The sequence below is a fragment of the Xenopus laevis genome, chromosome 7S (assembly GCF_017654675.1).
Source record: "Xenopus laevis strain J_2021 chromosome 7S, Xenopus_laevis_v10.1, whole genome shotgun sequence".
NCBI classification, from domain to species: Eukaryota; Metazoa; Chordata; class Amphibia; order Anura; family Pipidae; genus Xenopus; species Xenopus laevis.
In genome coordinates this window covers 43994491-44017239 of record NC_054384.1, presented here as the reverse complement: position 1 = coordinate 44017239, position 22749 = coordinate 43994491, and the positions used below count along the sequence as shown (strand labels likewise).

The following is a 22749-nucleotide window of genomic DNA, read 5'->3' as shown; positions in this document are numbered from 1 at the left end:
TACGTTCAGACAAGCTTTGATGTTTGTTAGGAGTAGAAAGACATTTTGGAATCAGCAGAGTGTACTTTTCATAAATATATTGTTCTCCGGGGTAAAACTACTGTTTTTTGGCCTTGGAATCTAAAGTATGCCGTTTTCTGCCTTCGTGCTTTCAAAATTTAGTAATATACTGCAGGGAGTTTTTGCTGTACAAAAGTCCTAAATCTCCCTAAAGCCATACATATCTGGTATTGGCATGTTCGCGAGACATGAGGCTTTCCAAATCAGTTGGATTTTCATGAGTAAAACCAAAATCTTTTTTATTATATATTTATATATTTTGAAAAATTTTAATTTTTATTTTTTGGTATTTAGCGCTATAAATCTTTTTGAAAAGATGGAAATACATGAAAACCCAGGCAGATTTAGAAAGCTCGGGTTCTCCTGAAAAAAACAATGTATAGTTTCCCTAGGTAAACTAAAGGTTTCCCCTCAGAAAATGCCACTTAAGTGAGAGAGCACAAAATGTTTCAAAAACGTCTGGCATTTCGTGCAACTGAAATGCGAAACTCTGCTGGCACTTAAAGGGTTAAAGTTATAGGGTAGAACTTTTGATATGAAGCATAGCAAAATTAGTTTAAAGGTGATATCTTTATTTGCTAACTATATGATAATCAAAGCAAGCTTTCAGAACATTGCAGTTCCTTCTTCAAAGCTAATTACAAAGAAGCAATGTTGGCACTGACATATATACAGCATTTTGTTTAAAAAAAACTGTGAGGGACAAAAGGAGAAACAACACATAAGCATAATTTGTATTGCATGCAGGGACAGACTTATAGGGAGGTGGGTTATGCAAAGTAGTCCAGACCAGGCACAAATTAGACCTAAAGTGTGAAGCAGATAACCGATTCCTGTAGTAGTTTGTTGTCTCCACAGAAAAAATGTGTGCATCTGTTACTAGTCTTGGTAATTAGCCATAAATGCATGGCCTAAATTCAGTCCTGTCTCCAGACTCCTAAAGGTTTGTATTCCCACACTTTCCGTTCATTTTCTGTTTTGAAATTGCCTTTGAAATTTGGAAGTCATCCAGACTGTGTTGGGGCTATTAAAATGTTTACCTACTGGTGTGTCCAATTTTTTGTTGTTTATTTTGAACCAATGTCCTTTTTCTGAGGCTTTGTTCAGTTTCTCTAATGTAAGTGCCTCTTGTTGGACACTTTGTGCATGTTATTGCAGAAACCACATTGCTGGATGAGCAAGTGTTGTGGCCGTGTACATAGTATTCCTTTATTGTGCCAGGAATTGGCACTGTGTCTGTGAGGGGGTGTGTGGGCTTGTCTTACATCTCTTTCTTCCACATGGGTGGGTCCCATTGTTTGTGGGTCCTGAAAGTGAACTTCTTATGAGTTTCCTTAGGTTTTAAGGTTGCTTAAATGACAGAAGAGGTGGATCAGGAAGTATAGAATGTAGTCTTGTGTCTATTTGTAGTGTGCCTTGTAACTCTCTAGCTATTTTTCTAAGGGCCTTTAGCTGTGGGTTGTAGGTTGTCGCAAGTGGTACCCGATCAGTTTCTCTTTTTTGTTTTGTATTTTAAAAGTTTGTTTCTAGATACCTTGGTGGCTCTGTGTATGTTGTTTTCTACAAACTTTGGGTTGTAGACTTTGTCAATAAAGTCTTTTCTGGGGGTTTCAAGGTGCTGGTCCCTTTCTGAGGTTTTAGAACAGATTCGGTTGTAGCGTAAGGCCTGCCTGTAGATGATGGAGTGTTTCGTGTTTGTCTGGCTGGAAGCTGTCATATCGGAAACCCACAGACAAACCGTCCTACCTGATGTACAGTATATGGTGGTATGTAAGGTATTGTCTTTGATATAAATAGTTGTGTCCAGAAAGTGGATGTGGCTTGAGGAGAGTACTAATTTGAAGTTGATGGTGGAGTGATAGTTATTAAACTGTTCATGGAACTTGATGAGCTGTAGCTTAGTATCTGTCCAAATGAGGATCAATTTATTGGAGATACGCTACGCTTCGTGGTACAGGAGGCGAGGAAATCTTGTTCTAGTTTTGCCATGAAATGGTTAGCATACTGGGGTGCAAACCAGGTTCCCATACTTGTCCCCATCTGCTGTAGGTTTAATTCTTGGCCAAACAAGAAATAGTTATGTGTAAGTGTAAATTCAATTAGACTTACGACAGTATCAGTTGGTAGATTGTGATTTTGCAGGAATTCCTTGCATGCTGCTACTCCATCTTTGTGGGGTATGTTAATGTATATGGATTCCACATCTATTGTTGCCAAAATGGTGCCCTCTTTTTTTTAAATTCTTATGTTTACTAGTTTGTTTAGGAGATCTGTGGTGTCCTGTAAGTAGCTAGTAGTATTTCTTACCAGGGGTTTTAGGATTTGTCCGACCCAACCTGATATGTTATCTGTCAGTGTTCTGATGCCAGACATTATTGGGGGCCCCGGGTTGCTTTCTTTATGGATCTTAGGCAACATATCAAAGGTACCTATTTTGGGGGATTCTGGCACCAAGTGTACTAGATTTGTATATGTCACTGAAAATGCTTTAATTAGGTTTTTGAGTTCTTTGATATTGGCCTGTGGGGTCACTGTCTAATCTGGTGTAGTGGTTTGGGGGTGGACTACTGCACCTCCTTTGTATTCTGGTTTTGTTATTATATCTGTGTTATTCTTAAGGCACCTTATTACCTTCCTTTCCTGGATGCTCAATTTGTGTTTGGTTTTTATTTTTGTCCAGGTTTGTTGATTTAACCCTATCTCTAAAGTCAGTATATTCAGTTTGGGATTGAGGCCTGAAGGAGGGGTCCATTTGGATTTCTTTTTTGTGTAGTGTTCCTGTTGTGTGGAGTTGGGTTTTGTGGGTAGCCTTTCATAGAAAAAGTTACAAAGGCAGCTTTTTGTTGCCCCTTGTAAACGCCGATTGCTGTTTAAGATGACCACCAGCTGTACAGTAATTTGGAAAATCATCTTTGCTCTGAATTGTTAAGTGCAGAAAAGCTGCTTCTTGCTTAAAATAGTCATATGAAAAAAATTTGGGAACCCCTCTCTAAACCTGCATAATAATTTCAACAAAAAAGATAACAGTGGTATGTCTTTCATTTCCCAGGAACATCTAATAGTGGGGTGTTTTCTACAAAGATTTTTAGGGAAGCAGTATTCAGAAATTAAATCAAATGTGAAAAACTGACTGTGCAAACATTTGGATATCCTTATAATTTTGCTAATTTGAATACAAACTGCTCAATACTGATTACTGGCAACACCAAATTGGTTGGATTAGCTTGTTAAAATGAAATGCAATTCATAGGCAAGTGTATCCTATCATGAGAAAAGGTATTTTAAGGTGGTCAATTACAAGTTGTGCTTCTGTTTGACTCTCCTCTGAATAGTGACAGCATGGGATCCTCAAAACAACTCTTAAAAGATATGAAAACAAGGATTGTTCAGTATCATGGTTTAGGGGAAGGCTACAAAAAGCTATCTCAGAGGTTTAAACTATCAGTTTCAACTGTAAGGAATGTAATCAGGAAATGGAAGGCCACAGGCACAGTTGCCAGACCTAGGTCTGGCAGGCCAAGAATTAACTAGAATATCCCGACTTGGGGTCTTTACGAGTCACTATTGATTCAAATTACATAAAGAAACCCGAGCCCCTGAAATGAAGTGATTGTGTTAAAAAAAAGGCTTTTAATTCCTCACATTTTTATGCAATACTTTTTGTTCAACCCACCAAATTAAAGCTGAAAGTCTGCAGTTCAACTGCATCTGAGTTATTTTATTTAAAATTCATTGTGGTAATGTACAGAACCAAAATTAGAAAAAAGTTGTCTCTGTCGAAAGATTTATGGGCATAACTGTATGCAGTGCTTGAATTGGGAACATAAAGGTGAAGGGATGGGGGTGTGGCAGATATAGCCCTGCCCACAGGCAAAAGGCAGAATAGGAGGAAGGTGGCGGGGTGCGCCGAAAAATGTATATAGACCACGCCCCCATCTAAACTAGGATGGCATAGTGGCAATTTCATGTATAAATACCCCAGAACCCATAGCAGGGTGCGACAGAGGCTGCTTTGTTAAAAGAAATAGTGATGGCATAGTGCAATTCCATGTATAAATGCCCCCAGAATTGATAGTAAGATGGCACAGATGCAATTGCATGTATTAATACCCCCAGAATTTACTAGGATGGCACAGGAGCAATTCCATGTATAAATGCCCCCAGAATTTAGTAGGATGGCACAGGTGCAATTCCATGTATAAATGCCCCCATAATTGATAGTAAGATGGTACAGACGCAATTCCATTTATAAATGCCCCCAGAATTGATAGTAGGATTGCACAGGTGCAATTCCATGTATAAATGCCCCCAGAATTGATAATAAGATTGCACAGACGCAATTCCATGTATAAATACCCCCAGAATTGATAGTAAGATGGCACAGGCGCAATTCCATGTATAAATGCCCCTAGGATTGATAGTAAGATAGCACAGGTGCAATTCCATGTATAAATGCCCCCAGAATTGATAGTAGGATGGCACAGACGCAATTCCATGTATAAATGCCCCCAGAATTGATAGTAGGATGGCACAGGTGCAATTCCATGTATAAATGCCCCCAGAATTGATAGTAAGATTGCACAGACGCAATTCCATGTATAAATACCCCCAGAATTGATAGTAAGATGGCACAGGCGCAATTCCATGTATAAATGCCCCTAGGATTGATAGTAAGATAGCACAGGCGCAATTCCATGTATAAATGCCCCCAGAATTGATAGTAGGATGGCACAGATGCAATTCCATGTATAAATGCCCCCAGAATTGATAGTAGGATGGCACAGATGCAATTCCATGTATAAATGCCCCCAGAATTTAGTAGGATGGCACAGGTGCAATTCCATGTATAAATGCCCCCAGAACCCATAGCAGGAGAAGAGACAAATAGAGCATTGCATTGACAAATTGACAGCCACTCACCCTCACCTAAGGCTAGGAGGTGCCTGTGTAGAGGTAAAAATTGGCGATCAGGAAGATTCTCAGAAGCCAGTCACAAATACGGCGTGCATAGGCCAGCAGGGCACCGCTTATGACGCGCCACGCATGCTTCTCCTTCATTCTGGGCCCAAGATGTTCACCGGCCGCCACCCCCTTTAGTTTCACGCGAACTCCAGTTGGGTTCAGCGAGCAGGCAGGCAAACAAGCGAGCGGGTGTGTGTGGGGGGAGAGGGACCTGGTTCAACTGCAGCATCTGCTCCCCCGGGGTCTTCATGTGCCACAAACCACATTCAGCATTACACGCCAAATCCATGCTGCACAGAGGAAGCATGGCTCCTCTTACAGGCTTCCTTTCCTTCGCTGGGTGGATTGGATGGGGGAGGGAGCCAGCACAGGCTCCTCCTTACTGGCCCGCCGTCAAATCCCAGTCACTTCCGCCCGCGCCAATTCAAGAACTGACTGTATGTATGTAATGCTTATATTTAAGTGTATTGAAACCATGAAAAGTTATGAGGACATTGTGCCCAGTGTCTCTGGGTTATACTGATAAAGTAATTCCAGAAGTGGAAATAGACATGATAAAGAATAGGGATTTTGCCGAACTGTGAGGAATAATGGACATATGCCAACCACAACAAAGACTGTCCAGAGTATCTCAGCATTATGATTAAAACTAAGTGCAACAAAAAAATTACTGTAATACATTTTATTTACATTCCACTTGAAATACCCTATTCCATAAAAACAAACATAACACAGCACTTGGAGAGGCCCCTCATGTACTTAGAGGTGTTTAGTTCCCACTGTGGAAAACTACCATTTTATTGTTTTGGTAGCTGCAGCTGGTATTTCAAGTTAATGGTTACATACACTGAACATACACTGATTCATGGATAATGCTACTATGCAGAAAAGTAAGACTTTTTATACTATGGCCAAAAGGCAGACAAATTAGGGACCGCCATATGAGGTTTACCTTGACGTGGTATGGTGGCTTTTCAACTTTATGATCATAACTTTGTAACTAAAAATCCCTGTTTTGTAAACTTACTTTTGAAACAGGGGACTAGGGAATGTGCATTAAAACTTCCATTATCCTTAAATATACTATTATTTAGCCTTTAGAGTGCTTCCACACCCCCATTTTGTACATTGTATTGTTGCCGGAAGCTGTGGCTGAGCTTCATGTGATTTTTAATAGCAGCCCATACCCACCCTTAATCAAATGGGCCCCTATACTTTTAAAAATGGGCTTTGGTTTGGACAATTCCTCTCCCTTAAAAGCCACATACTGGCGGGGGATGATAGATCCTTCACACTGAAACCAAGGTTCAACATACACTGATTCACGAATAAAAAAATTAACCTTTCTAAAGATTCCTTAATGTCCAATAACCTTCATCCTGTTTATGAAAGTTCTCATTCATCCAGGTCATGGTATATCTATAGAAATAAGTCAAATCAACTGGACTTGATGTGTTTTTCTTGAAGACGTTTCATCAGTCATCCAACTGGCTTTCTCAATTCAGAATAACTTTCATACATAGGATCTTGCTTCGCTATATATATCCTCTGGAATGTTGCTCCAATCGGCATAATCTGTTTATCATAATCCACAATGATGTCATTAAATTAGGTGTTGAGGAGAGGTGCCAAAACAGCATTATATGTGGAAGACAATAGATGTCGCACCCCCCGCCTCTATTCAAACTTGGTTTTTCAGTTTTTACATATATGGCATCTTTAACACCTCTTTTAAACCAGTAACTCTCCCGGTCTAGAATCTGGACTAGGCAGTCTTCAAATGTGTGTCCTTTTTCTTTTAGATGTAGGTACACTGCTGAGTCCGGACCTGGCTCTTCTGTGCTGCGCCATACGCTGGTGTAATTGTTGTTTGGTTTCCCCCACATACAAATCAGAGCATTCCTCACTGCACTGCATACACAATGTTACTCTTCTTGTGCTGTGGGGTTGGGTGCTTTGGGTGAACTAGTTGCTGCCTCAGTGTGTTGCTGGGTTTAAAGTGATAGGGATATGGTGTTTATGAAAACGTTTTTTCCGACACCCCAGCTACATATGTACAAGTTATTCTGAATTGAGAAGGCGAGTTGGATGACTGGTGAAACTTCTTCAAGAAAAACAAAGTCCAGTTGATTTGACTTATTTCTATAGATAACCTTCATCCGGTTTGTATACACTGCAGACATTATTGCAAAGAATAAACTTATTTAATATCATAGGTTCTGGAATACAGTATCTGCATGAGAACAGGATAATACACAGAGACCTCAAACCAGAAAACATAGTGCTGCAAGAATGTAATGGAAAGGTGAGTGTTTGTTTTGTGGTAAAGCTGCTGACCTCTGTTCTTTCTAAATGTGAGAAAAAATAACAAAATAAATATAATAAATGATTGTAATATTTTGTGCTTTATGTAGACTGTTCACAAAATCATTGACCTGGGATATGCCAAAGACTTGGATCAAGGAAGTCTTTGTACATCCTTTGTAGGAACGCTACAGTATCTGGTATGTTATTTGCTGAGATTTTAACTCTTAATTTAAAAGCTTTGTAATATGAATGTGTGTGGTGCAAGAAGCAAAACATCATTGTAATTTTATGTATATTAAAGGTCAGCTAAAGCCCAACTTGGCGTAGGTTTATTTGTATAATGGCATAGGGCTGCTGAGTTGTTTCCCACGGCCAACTTTCCTGTGAACTTTTTTTTAGAGAAATTGAAAGTGTTCTTAGACTTTCTAGCACCAAATGCGGGCCTTCATTTTTACATATTCTGTCTGATAGTGGACTGACCATGGAGTCCAAGTTTTGTAACTTTTTTCCTGGTCAATATCTGTAAAATTTTAAAAGATCCTCCGAAATCTCTCTGAAAATAAGACTTAAGGGTAGATTCATCTAAATATGAGTTTGTTAAAAAAATCTTTTGCAACTTTTTTTTCTCAAACGCTAGTTTATTTAAGAAAACTATGCAACAAAATATTTCCGCACATGTTTTTTTTGCGGGGGAAAAAGTTGAATGCCAACAAAAATCTTATTGTTCAATGAGGCTAAAAATCTCAAATGTTTGAATAAACTGGGAAAATCTATCAATTGATAAATATGTTTTTAGAGGACTTTCCTATTGACTTCAATGCATTCTGACAGCTTATACTTGGCGATTTTTTATTTTGTTGGCAAATTTTCATGGTTTTTTTTTTCCCTTTAAAAATCTTTCATAAGGTTTTTTTTACAGTTGTGGAATTTTCATCCTGTACTAGCAGGTACATTATTTACTTGCAGTTTAATGTCTCTGATGTTTCTGAAGCATAGCCTAAGCCCACAGGTAATACGTTTACAGACACAATTGTGTGATATATAGCATACATTTTACATTTCTGTTTTTCAACATTTTTATTGAGTTTTCCAAAAACAAGCAAGATTTACTTGCAAATTGAGTGCAAATTGAGTGTGATTAAGCTATTTAACTGCATGCATACATCATGCTGTTTACAACACAATAATAATAAAATTGTGAAAATATAAAAATAATAAATGGCTTATATTAGTGTAATGAGTCCCTTGACCCATACAATAAAGTTTAGTAACTAGATCTACTGTATAAGCTAACAAAAGCAACACACAACTAAAACAAATTTAAACCTTGCATGGTGGACACTAAATATCATGTAGATACCGAGTTAATTTTGTTGCCCAGACATTAGGATAGTTAGATCTGTAACAGCTCCTGAATTTTAGTTTTGTGTTTAGAGTCTATTTGATCAAGGTAAAGTGACCAATTTTCAGAAAATGTAGTTTTAATATGTGGTTCCTCAAATTAAATTTTTATGGCCTCTTGCCAACATAACTGGTTTAGATATGCTAAGATTTCTTTTAGGGAAGGGGTAGACTCTGAAATCCAGAGCAGAAATAGGGCCCTCTTAGTAGCCGCCATAAAGCGTAAAATTAAGTTTGAAATCAAAACAGGGTCGGATTTACAATGTCTACTCAATGTAAAAAAAGGGGGGCCAATATTTAAAAGGGCATAAACTGGAGATACAGTTAAATTTATTTTCAACTTTGAGCTGATAAAATCTTTTACTTTTTGCTAAAGTAATGTGGGGGCAGCTCCAAAGGTAATGAAAAAGATTTACATTTTCCTTATTACATTTGGGACAACATTTTACATTTCTTATATATTTCCTATATCCTCTCTTTTTTCTGATTTCTTGTGATGATAAAGTCCCAAGGGTGGCTTTGTTTAAATGCACTTGAACAATTGCACTGGTGATCAAACTGTTCTGTATTCCGGTAAATTTCAGTACAGAATGCATAGAGGGAGTTCCATATGTTTAAACTGCCTAATGAATATTTTAAAACAAATATTAAAATTTACTCTTTATACTCTCTAAAAACAATTATTGAAAACCCATCTTACTGGTAAATGAATAAATTAGAATGGAATATCACATTTACCTTAGTTATTTTTATTCTGTAAGATTTATCTACCAAGATGTCTAGTCTTGCTTTGTTTTAGTAAATAGCAATTCTAAACTATTATTTGCTACTTATGAATGTTGAAAGTAGGTGCAAATGCCTATTTACTTGTGTTTTAATTTTGTGCTTTATTAATAAACCCAAGGCTCCTGAACTCTTTGAGAACAAACCTTACAGTGTTACTGTTGACTATTGGAGTTTTGGCACCATGGCTTTTGAGTGCATAGCAGGCTTCAGACCATTTCTACACAACATGCAGCCGTTCACCTGGTAAGAAACTTAACATTACCTTTCTCCACTTTCAAAGTCCAGGCTCACTCAAAATTTCCTGCAAGTGATTTTGCTCCAGAAAAGTTTTTTTTTAATTATAGTTTCCAAAAAAAGTTGGGACACTGCAAAATGCAAATTAAAGAAAAAAGAATGTTTTAAATCTCATTTAAACCCTATATTTAATTGCAAATAAGACAACATACATCTTGAAAATGAAAAATTGGTTTTGAAAAATGTATGCTTATTTTGAAATTAATACTATCCGCACTTTTTTAAAAAAAAAAATTGGCACAGGAGCAATAAATGACTGGAAAAATTGTATAATGCTAAAAAGAGCATCCCAAAGGGGTCTCTCCGAAAATGAAGATGGGGAGGGCTATATATCGCAACAATTTAAGATGAAGAGATGTACATTTTTCTTGAACATGCTTTTTTTTATATAAATCAGTTAGCCAATAAACCGTATCACCTTACCACAAAAATAAATTCCCCATTCCCAATAACATTCCTCAATGTAAAATTGCAAAGGATTTTGGGGTTTCATTGTCTACGGTACATAATAACATTAAAACATTTTATAGATCCCAGAGAAATCTCTGTACACTGGGAACAATGTTGAAAGCCGACTTTGGATGGCAGTGATCTTTTGGCCCTCATGCGGTACTCGTGGTGATTTCAAAACAGACACAGTTCTGTAGTGGAAATGATTGCATAGGCTCAGCAGTACTTCCAGAATACATTGACTAAACACAGAGTTTGTTGCATCTACAAATGCAGGTGGAAATCCTATATCAGGCAACAGTACATTTTCAAACCTACAGCAATTGATCTTGGTTCCCAAATGTCTACAGAGTGTTGTTAAAAAAAGAGGTGATGCAACACAGCAGTTAACACGCCCCTGTCACAGTTTTTCTGAAACGTGTCGCTGGCATGAAATTCAAATTCTCCTCTTTAACATTTGATGTGTTGTCTTTGTATTATTTGTAATGAAATATAATATTTATATTACAGGTATGGGACCTGTTATCCAGAATGCTCGGGACCTGGGGTTTTCCGGATAACAGATCTTTCTTTCATGCATTAAGTCTACTAGAAATTAATTTAAACATTAAATAAACCCAATAGTCTGGTTCTGCTTCCAATAAGGATTAATTATATCTTAGTTGGGATCAAGTACAAGTTACTGTTTTATTATTACAGAGAAAAAGGAAATCTTTTTTAAAAATTTGGATTATTTGGATAAAATGGAGTCTATGGGAGACAGCCATTCCTTAATTCGGAGCTTTCTGGATATTGGGTTTCCGGATAAGGGATCCTATACCTGTATTTGCAAATCATTACATTCTGTTTTTATATTTTACAGTGTTTCAAATTTATTGGAATCTGGTTTCTAGAATATTTTTTAATCTGCAATGGAGAATGCTTATATTATAGCCTTGCATTCTGATTTCCATTTTTTTAAAGTAACTCTTTGTAATGTACTTTAAGCCTTGAAGTGCCAATACCAAATCTCTTTACGCTTATAGAAATTAAGTATGTCACCAGGAATTCGTATACCTCAAACTGCATGGCCAAAAATTGCAATAACAGTAGGTTTACCCAAGTGAGCCATATGTTTTTGGAAAGTACACATTCTGATATATCCAATATTGGTAGAATTGTTCTTCTACTCCAAACGATCAAACTACAATACTTTTCTAAAATGAATGTTTTCTCATACATATTTTACATCTAAAAAGTCCCTTACTTTGCTTACCTTCGATCACAGTGGATATCTTTAATCGCAAGACTAGAGGCAAGAGTACACTGCTGCCATAAAACAAAGGCACAGTTTACCAGGATCTTATTCCATACTTCTGTCCCAAAGTCCAGGCGCCTTCATGTCTCCTAGTCCAAGTCATTCTGGTCATCTAAAAAAAAAGCAGAACCCTAGGCCAAATCAGAATTTCAGTTTTCTATCAAACCTTTCTATAACTGTGATTACTATAAATGGATAGTTGTTTTTTTCAGCCAGTCCTGGAAATCAAAGCTATCATGTGCACATACTTTTCCCCTTTATTATTGGTTTTCTTTTTTGTGCTAAGACCAGTGGTACACTATTAATTTTCTATGATTACTAACATTTGAAGACATTATTCATTTTGAATTTGTCAGAATATGTATTTCTCAGCTATGTCTGAACTTCTGGGGGTAATCTTACTTGCATATTGAAACTTTTAGCCTTCTATTTGTCTGTTTTGAACTTAATCACACACATATGAAGTATGTGGATTTGATGTTCATTGCATTACCTTTGTTTGGGATATGTAGATTATGTTTCTTGACATCACAGTTAGCTGTCACTATGAAGTTTATTGATAACGTTGCCCCACCCAAGGGGCAAGATTACCAAAACTCCAAATGTACCGTTTTTTGTTTTGTTTTTTTTGCTATTACTGAAATGTGTCTGTGTGTTTTTTAAAAAAAAATCTGTTTTTATTCTCAATTCACTTCTGATCTTGCACAATGTACCTTGAATCAAAGATCTTATATATTTTACTGCATGATGTCTGACATGTTCAGTATCTATAAAAATTTTTTGATTTAATTTCTTCTAGGCATGAGAAGATTAAGAAGAAAGATCATAAACACATATATGCTTATGAAGAGATGTCTGGAGAAATTAGATTCAGCACAAGTCTGCCAGAACCGAACAATCTTTGCAGGTATTTTTATTTATACATGGTTACAAATATTGCCCTATTCATTTTACTTTTAAGAGGCAAATTTATGTTTTTGATCTTTTTTTCATGCCATGTATTTATTGTTAAGATCAAATGAAATTGCAATTAGAAGATCACTTTTAATAGTAAAGATACAGGATCCATTATCCAGAAACCTGTTATCCAGACAGCTCTTACAGCAAAGTAGTCTCCCATAGATGCCATTTTTATTAAAGGGATACTGTCATAGGAAATTTTTTTTTTTAAAAAAATGAATCGGTTAATAGTGCTGCTCCAGCAGAAAAGGGAGGGGGTGATATCACTCCAACTTGCAGTACAGCAGTAAAGAGTGATTGAATTTTATCAGAGCACAAGTCACATGACCAGGGGCAGCTGGGAAATTGACAAAATGTCTAGCCCCATAACAGATTTCAAAATTGAATATAAAAAAATCTGTTTGCTCTTTTGAGAAATGGATTTCAGTGCAGAATTCTGCTGGAGTAGCACTATTAACTGATGCATTTTGAAAAAAACATGTTTTCCGATGACAGTATCCCTTTAAATATTTAAAAAATGTAACACCTATTTCCTTTTTCTCTGTAATAACAAAACAGTACTTTGTACTTTATCCCAACTAAGATAATAAATCCTTGTTGGTGGGAAAACCATTCGATTAGGTTTACCGTATATACTCCGAGTATAAACCGTCCCGAGTATAAGCCGAGGTACCTAATTTTACCTCCAAAAACTGGGAAAGCTTATTGATTCGAATATAAACCGAGGGTGAGAAATGCAGCAGATTCTGGTAAGTTTCAATCAAAAAATTGAGGGTTTCTGCTCCCATTGGAGGTGCCGGCGTCTCATTTTTGGATGCCGGCGTCTCATTTTTGGATGCCGGCGACCATTCTTGGGCGCCGGCGACCATTCTTGGGCGCCGGCGACTATTCTTGGGCGCCGACGACCGTTTTTGTGTTTGACCTGAGTATATAAGCCGAGGTAGAGTTTTTCAGCATATTTTGGGGGCTGAGAAACTCGGCTTATACTTGGTGTATATACGGTATTTAATTTTTAAATAATTTGTAGCAGAATTAAGATATTAAGTTCCAAATTACTAAAATAAACCCTTATCCGGACGTCCCGAGCATTCTGCATAAAAGATCCCAAACCTGTATAGTGTAGTACAGCCATAGGTAGGTTATCATTAAAGGAAAACTATACCCCAAAACTTAGGAGAAACAAACCCCATATTAAAAAAAACCCTACCCCACATAGACCCCCCTTCAGAAATCGGAGTTCACGGCAGCAATCTTCCGGGTCTTCGAGTTTTCTTCTGGCGATTTTGCAATTTCTATCCATTTCAGTGCATGCCCAGTTGTCGCAAACCGGGAAATTGCTCCAGCTGTGCATGCCCTGCTCCGCTGGTCTCATTCTCAGATTACTGAAGACCAGGAAGATGGCTGCCGGGAACTTTGATCCCTGAATCTGCACCGAGGGGTATGTAAAAATTTGCCCAGGGTAGCAGCTAGTCTAGGAGTGAGGGGGGTCTATGTGAGGTGGGGGATAGGGGCTTTTTCATTAAGGGGTTTGTTTCTCCTTTAAAGTGTACCCGTCACCCATACACAAAAAGCTATATATTAAAAGTCCTTTTTAAATTAAACATGAAATCCAATTTCTATTTTTTATTAAAGCATTCATAGCTGTTGTAAGCTCATTTAAAAATCCCAGCTGTCGATCAAATATTGTCTGCCCCTCCTCTATGCGAAAAGAACATTATGAGCGAGGAGTCGTGGTTCCAGAGTTGTTAGAACCCTTCCCCCCCCACTCACTAGCAAATCAGTTCAGGCTCCAACTATCAAATGGTATAATATAATTAAGAATGGTAGCAAGTTAAAACTTACCGTAACTTTTAATAAAAACAATAAAAACAAACACTGGGCCTCGCATAAACAGCTCACCACACTAAGTACACACAAAACACTCACTGCTGCCAACACGTGTGAGCAGTGCAGGACTGTAGCCTTAAAAAACATTCACTAAAAATAGCATTGGCGTCCCTCATGGTCGCTCAGTTGTTGTGTGTCATTTCTGGAAGATTTAGTTGTTTGCCCAACTTTGCCTTTTGGCGTAATTGCGCCTGTGCGAAGTTCTGTTTTTCCAGTACTTGCTCATAGGCGTTAATGCGCCTGCGTACTTGCACATAGGCGTTAATACGGCTGTGCGGTTTCCAATTTGAGAGTTCTAGCGCAGAGGGACAAGTACATAATCTGAAGGCACCAGTTCAAACTTATTAGTAACCCGAATCTCAAAAGTATATGTATTGCTATTAGTTTGTGTACTGTTGGAGTAGTTAAGACAGACGGCTAATAAGGTATAAAGTATTACAGTATTCAGTCGGTAAAGTAAGCAAGGGATACAAATGTGAGAAATCATGCATGTAATCACAATATGTATCCCTTGGCTTGTTAAATTATCAATGTATTCTCACTATCAAGAAACGTTTGTAATTTAAGGAACTAGTGTTGGAAACTGGCACTTAGAGAAATGGGGTAAATGTAAAACCTTTTAACCCATGTGGTGCCTTACTATTCATTGTATTGATCCACTCAGTTTCTTTTTGAAGGCGTTTTCTGTTTAAATCTCCCACCCGTGTGGTATTACGAATGCTGTCAATTCCAAAAAATGCATCGCTGCAGTGTTTCCTTCATGCATTGTATTAATGTGTTTAGCAACTCTTATGCTTAACATCCCATTCTCTGATGGTTTTCCCCACATATTCAATGCCACAGTCACAACGCATAACATAAATGACCCCTTGTGTTTTACAGTTAATTAAGTCTTTTATGTTAAACTGTACATTGTCCGTCTTCTTGATTATTGTGGTGGTTTTAAGTATAAATGGACAGGCCACACAGCTGCCACATTTGTAACAGCCTTTTAGTTTGTTGGTAAGCCACGTACATTTAGTTTGATTCACAAAGTGGCTTTGCGTAAGTTGGTCCCGCAAGTTCTTACTCTGTCTGAAAGTCACTAAGGGTTTATTGCCTAACACTTTGGATAGTTTGGCATCTTGTTGTAAGATATGCCAATGTTGGTTGAGTATCTCAAGAATTTCCTTGTGTTCCTTGCTATAATCACCAATAAGTCTGATCGTTTTGGTATCTGATTGGTGAACAGCATTTTTCTTTGTAGTGAGGAGACGGGTCCTGTCTACCCCAAGGGCTCTGTTATAAGCCCCTTTCCTTAAACCGCCAGTATGATTTCTTCGCCTCAACCTTAAAGGAGAAGGAAAGTCTCTAAACAACATTACCTAAAAATCTCAGCCTTAATATAGTCTCTAACATATTCCCCCACCTCAATGTCCTGTTGCTTAGTTTGCCTTTGTAATGGCAAAGACAGGTCCTGCTATTAGGTACCTGTTTCAATCCAGAGCTGCTTCCTTTCTCCTCCATTAGAGATTTCCCTGGGCAACACACATGCGCACCTCACTGCTGAGCTGCTGCCGTTTTTTTTCTTTCTTCATTAGCATATTCAGCCTGTACGTGCTGAAAGTCTTGCCCTCGTTAGCCCCACCCACTTAATCCCATTGTCCAATCGGAACTCTCCTCTATTTTTTCAAGACATTGCTACACAGCCCCTCTCCCTAAAGCTGCAGTTTACAGTGTAGGAGACACAGGCGGTAGTGATGTCAGCAGCTTGAAAATGGCAACTGCAATCTATTTGAGAGGGCTCACTTTCAAGACAAAAAGCTGGATAAATAATGCTCATCCAGAAGAAATGCTATAGTGGTTTGGGAGGCAGAAGTATGGTAATTATATTAAAGGGATTTTTGAAGCTTCACTCACCTTCGGCCTCCGCTCCATCTACCCCAACACCTTCTGGCAGCTCGAATGAGAGGGCTCTCTCCCCTCTGTGGCACAGAAACCAGAAGGGTAAAACAAAGTGACGGGTTTGGGCACCTTATTTCTGTCCTTGTTATTACAGATGAGTCCCCTGGGGAGTTTTCCCCCCCTTACTAAGGTCATACCCTGAGACCTTCGGACGTTTTCTACAAACGTTTCCCCTATTATGGGGTCAGTTTTTTCAAGTTGCTTTTTTTGTTTTTCCAGTTTTGTTGTGTAATATTATGTTTTTTGAATGCAGGATATGTATACTGAATGCTTTTTGGTTAGTCGTATGCAGGGCCGCCATCAGAAATCACGGGGCCCCACACAACAAAATTTTCGGGGCCCCCCCTCGCGACACCTCCCCTAACCACGCCCCTAACCACGCCCTCACCTTAACCACGCCCCCTCACCACAAAGGTCATATTCACAAACCGTATGGTGGCCCTGCAGTATGGGGCTCTGGGGCCCTGCAGTATGGGGCTCAGGAGCCCTGCAGTATGGGGCCCAGGGGCCCTGCAGTATGGGGCCCAGGGGCCCTGCAGTATGGGGCCCAGGGGCCCTGCAGTATGGGGCTCAGGGGCTACATTGGTGGCTCGGGGGCTACATTGGTGGCTCAGGGGACTTACCTGCTTGTGCTGGCGTCTTCTTCTTCCTCCAGGAGGGTCTTCTTCGTCGTCTTCACCGTCCGTTCGCTGTCTCCAGGAAGCACGTCCTCCTCCAGCGACGTCCTCAATCTTCTGACTGCAGGCGGCTTAAATAGAGTTGCGCCCGTGCGTACTGACAACACGCGTACGCACGGGACGCAGCTCTGTGGGGAAAAATGCAGGGCAGAGTCAGGTCGCGGCCAGGCCCCCTGGAAGCAGGGAAATCCACCGGGCCCGGGAGGACTGTCCCCCCAGTGACCCCCTGATGGCGGCCCTGGTCGTATGGCACAATGTCTTTAGCTCACTCATTACCCCACCATGGGGCTGCACTGTATAACTCACAATGTTAAGGGCCTCAATTCCCCCATGAAAAGATCAATGGCGTTTAGGCAGTATTGTAAAATGGGAGCCGACATCATCTTCCTCCAGGAAACTCATTTCTCCAGCACATCTACTCCCAAATATTTCCACCATACCTATAATCGTTCCTACACGGCTAGCACTGATAAGAAACACAGGGGCGTTGCCATTTTCATACATAAATCTGAACTTTCACCTTACGTACTCCAAATCTGACCCTGAAGGCAGATATTTAATATTGGTCGGCCAAATCCAGGATAACCTGGTTACCCTGGCAACGGTGTATGGCCCAAACGATTCTCGGCGCAATTACTATACAGATTTTTTTTCGATCCTGGAGGAGGAGGGTAGAGGTCCCATTATTCTCGCAGGGGATTTCAATGAGGTGGTCAATCCTAACGTGGACAGACAATCTAGCGTTCCCTCCTCTTCCCCTAAGAGAGGCCCCACTATTTTGCTTCCCTGATAGGCCAATATGGCTTCGTGGACGCATGGAGGGAACATTACCCCTTTAAGAAGGATTTTTCATTTTTTTCCCCTCCCCACAATTCGCACTCAAGGATTGATATGATTTTACTAAGCAGGCAGCTGACCCCTTCTATCCTTCGCTCTGCCATACGCTCTTGCTCTTGGTCAGACCACTCCACTCCATTGTTACCCTGGAACTTGCCAATATTACGGATAAACCGTCCGGTAATAGATGGCGCATGGATGACACATTATTATCCTCTCCCCAACACAGAGACCATATAGAGTCAGAGATAGACTCATACTTTTCAATCAATAACTCCCCAGAAGTTAGCAGCCCAATATTATGGACAGCCCATAAGGCTTATTTGCGGGGTATTCTAATACAGCTCCGGTCACGGGTCAGGAAAGCCAAAACTGCGAATTTACAAAAACTTATGGTAACATTGCAAGGATTGGAAACTCAATATATTCATGACCCCCATAATTCCAGGCTCAGGAAAGAAATAGACAAATTGAGGACGGAAATTAACTTACACCTGACTGAGTCAGAAATTACTAAATTACAATGGACCAAACAGAAGTTCTTTCATAGGGCCAATAAAGCAGACACTATGTTAGCTAAAAGACTTGCTAATCTTTTAGATCTGCCTTTACCCAACTCAAAACTAAAGATGGCTCGTTGACGGCTAACCCTGAACGTATTGCTGCAGAGTTTGCTTCTTTTTACCAGACTCTTTATAGCAACCGTCCTGATCCTGACCCATCTACTTTGACAAATTTCCTCCAAAATTTGAAGTTACCTTCTCTAACCCCACAACAGATTACAGTTATGTCTGCATCAATTACATCAGAGGAAATGCAGACAGCAATAATGCAAATTAAGACAAGGAAATCCCCTGGCCCCGACGGGTTCTCCGGAAAATACTTCAAAACCTTTGCCTTGAAACTGATCCCTTGGCTCACTACAATGTTTAATGACATTATGCAGGGCAAGAGTGGGTTCTGCCAAGAGGATTTGTTAGCGCAGATAGCTGTTATACCCAAACCTGATAGGGATACCAAATTTCCGTCCGATCTCTGTCCTTAATATTGACATTAAATTACTAGCTAAAATTATGTCCACTAGATTGAACACCGTCATTAAGAGCCTCATTCACAAAGATCAATCCGGATTTATTCCTAGGAGACAGGTTACGGATAACATCCGTAGGATCCTTAATTTAGTTCATATAGCCAAATCGAAAAATATACCATCTATGCTTCTCTCCTTAGATCTGGAGAAAGCGTTCGATACTATATTGTGGCCTTTCCTTTTTGAAGTCCTCAAAACTTTTAATTTCCCTCCGTCCTTTTCACAAGTCATCTCGGCACTTTACTGCCGTCCTAGAGCACGAGTCAACTACATGGGTTTCAGTTCCACAGAGTTCCCTATACTGAGAGGCACCAGACAGGGATGTCCCTTGTCTCCCCTGCTGTTCGCCTTAGCGATCGAGCCGCTGGCACAAGCCATTAGAGCTAATAACAAAATTTCGGGGTGTCAGTGGTGGAGACAGAATATAAATGTGCCCTATACGCCGATGATATTATTTTGACCCTGACCAAGCCCATGACTTCCCTACCTTTTCTGTATGATACGCTTTCCACATATGCTAAACTGTCTGGCCTAGTGGTGAACTCCTCTAAGTCGGAGGCACTGAACATCTGCCTTCCAGAACATCACAGGAAGCTCCTGGAAATAAACTTTGAATTCCAATGGAGGTCAAAAACCATCAAATATTTAGGGACACTGATATCTTCCCATTATTCTACTCTGGCCTCAGACAATTATACTAAAATTGGTCATAAAGTATTAGCCATGATAACATCCTGGGGTAAACTTAACTTGTCCTGGTTAGGGAGGGTTACAGCCTTGAAAATGTCTGCTCTTCCACTTTTGTTGTATGTTTTCCGCACTCTGCCAACCTACCCTCTAAGAGGTTTGATTGACACTCTACAGAAGGCTTTTAATAAGTTTGCTTGGAACGGTAGGAGGGCCAGATTGAATTTCTCTACAGCTTGCCGAAATCATTACAAAGGGGGCCTTGGGATCCCAAATTTGAAATGTTACTTTTTTGCTGCTCAATTGTCTCAAATAGTCTCCTGGCATCTGCCATACGATGCCCAGTTGTGGGTTCACATCGAACAACACTCTCTCCAGGACGTTAATTTACGGAATATACTGTGGATTACAAATTATACTAATAAAGTCCCGAATAACCCTATAGTGGCGCATTCTCTGAAAGTGTGGGCCCGCACGAAAGACACCTATGGCCTATACTCTCCGCATAAACCGGCTACCTCTTTCCTTAACAATGTTGACTTCACCCCTGGTAAGTCATCTAAGGCCTTTGCCTGGTGGAAACGGTCTCACCTGTCGACTATCTACTCCCTCACACGGTCTAACAAAATACTATCGTTTTCCCAACTTCAGGAAACATACAAGGCTCCCCAGAGGGAATGGTTACGATACCAACAGCTCGAGCACTTTATAAAATCTCAACAAGAGGGTAATACTTCCCCCCCTCCGACAGCTTTCGAAAGACTTTGCCTGCATCTCGTCTCCACCAAAGGAGCATTATCCTACATATATGATAATCTGATCCATATCACCCCTATAAAAACATTGAAGTTCATCCAATATTGGGAGAAGGATCTAAGGCAATGTCTGGATGAATATACTTGGTCAGACATCTTTAAAAACACCATTAAGTGCTCTGTCAACGTTCTAATACAGGAGACCTCCCAAAAGGTGCTGCACCAATGGTACCTGGTCCCAGAGAAGGTTGCAAGATGGTATCCTACTTCCTCCAAGCTATGCTTCAGAGCTTGTAACCAGTCCGGCTCTTTCCTTCACACATGGTGGAACTGCCCTGTGGCAACCTGTTTCTGGATTAGGGTCTATACTCTTATTACCAGTGTCACGGGACTCACTCTCCCTAAAAACCCGGCTGAAGCCCTACTAAACAAACATGTCCCTGGTGGCAATAAATACTCCAGGCGAATGATCACATATATCTTTTCTGCAGCCAAGCAAACAATAGCAAAAGCCTGGAAAACCAAAACCCTGGATATACGTGAGGTGAAAAAGAGACTGGACAATCTACTGTTAATGGAAAGACTTACAAGCATCGAATCCGGCCAATCCAAGGCCTTTAACAAAACCTCGTCCCTCTGGCTCTCCTACCGACAAATTTCTCAAGGCTTGTTAACTTAGACCTCTCTGTTACTGGGTGTGAGGTTGAGCCATACAAACCTAACCAACAGCTCTTCTTCTATTATGTAACTAACTTGCATTCATGTTCCCCTTTTTTCCTTTTATTTTTATTCCTTTCCCCTTTTGGTTGACAATTTGATGGATATGTTTTCTTGTTTACCTTATGTATGCATCAGTACTATCTATGCCAATGATAACTGTGCCCCGGGGTGTTCCCGGTTTGCACACGTCAATGATGTCAACTTTTCAATTGAAAATAAAAATATATAAATAAAAAAAAAATAATATTAAAGGGATTTTCATTTAAATCCTTTCCTTCTCCTTTAAATTCTTCTGTTGAACTACACAGTCTTTTAATTCTCAGGTATTGGCCTACTGTATTCCTAGGATCGTATTTCTAGAATGTTGGCTCTGTGCATATAACAGACTGTTTGCGTCTCTTTGTGATAGACTGAAGTGGATAAGTTTATTGCTATCTGGGTCTCGGTATATACGGATATCTAAAAAGTTCAGTGTCTATTTGGGAAGTGACTTTTAAATTGATGTTATTGATATTGAGTATTTTGACAAATTCCGAGAACTTTTTCACTTGTGCTGGTCCATATTAACACTATATCGTCTATATAGCGAACCCAGAGAGGTATATGTTGGGTGAATTCAGCTAAATTGTCAAACTAATTTTCTCTCCCACCATCCTCGATAGATCCTAGCATATGATGGTGCGCAGGTACTACCCATTGCTGTCCCCCACTGTTGATGATAGTATTTCCCATTAAATGTAAAGTAACTGTGTGTAAGCACAAACTCTAGCAATTCCACTATGAAGTCATTGTGATCATGGAATTACTCACCACGTTGTGTGAGGATATCTTTGACAGCTGTTAGGCCCACCGTATGTGGGATACTGGTGTATAGGGACTGTCAAATCTCCAGTAATTCCCACGTTCTACACCATCCCCAAAATCCATAAAAATTCACAATGCCCCCCTTGGTGCCCCATAGTCTCGGGGATCGGAAGCCTGACAGAACCCTCCAGTAAATATATAGATGGAATTCTAAAAACCATCTGTCAATTGCTTACCATCATTTATGACATCACTGACGCATATAGCATATAACACCACTGACATATAAAACATAAAAGCTCAGTGCTGTTCTTTTTATTTAACAATGCTCTTCCCATGAAACATCTATAACAGAAGTGCATTTAGTTTATGGGATCAGCATTTTTTAAATGTAAACAGCGCTATGTTTATACAAGCCTGTTTCCAAAAAAGTTGGGACAATGTAAAAATAAAAACAGAATGCAATGATTTGTAAACCATTTATACCCTATATGTCATTGAATAATATATCAGATGTTGAAACTAAGAAATATTATTGTTCTCTGAAAAATATATTGAATTGATGTCGGCAACACGCTCCAAAAAGGTTGGGACAGGGCTAACATATGAATAGAATTGTGTAATGCTAAAAAAATAAACCTGATGGAACATCTCACCAGTTGGCAGCAGGCCAGTAACATAATTGGATATATAAATAGCATCCCAGAAGTAAGATGGGGAAGGGTACAGAAAAGGGATCTTTCTGTGATTTAGATCACAAGTTGTCTCTGCTCACTCATCCCATAACCCACCATCTGTGACGGATCTGTGGGGAACTGTCCTGAAATCCAG

General features: G+C 39.5%; 1 protein-coding gene across 1 annotated transcript in view; it reads left to right on the top strand.

The window, feature by feature from the left end:
* The window catches only part of chuk.S (component of inhibitor of nuclear factor kappa B kinase complex S homeolog), a 132475-nt gene that overhangs the window by 40364 nt on the left and 69362 nt on the right, over positions 1-22749 (top strand). Inside the window, 4 exon segments of the mRNA NM_001092658.1 lie at positions 7239-7327; positions 7437-7526; positions 9635-9759; positions 12357-12464. Of these exon segments, the coding sequence (NP_001086127.1) occupies positions 7239-7327; positions 7437-7526; positions 9635-9759; positions 12357-12464 (412 nt within the window).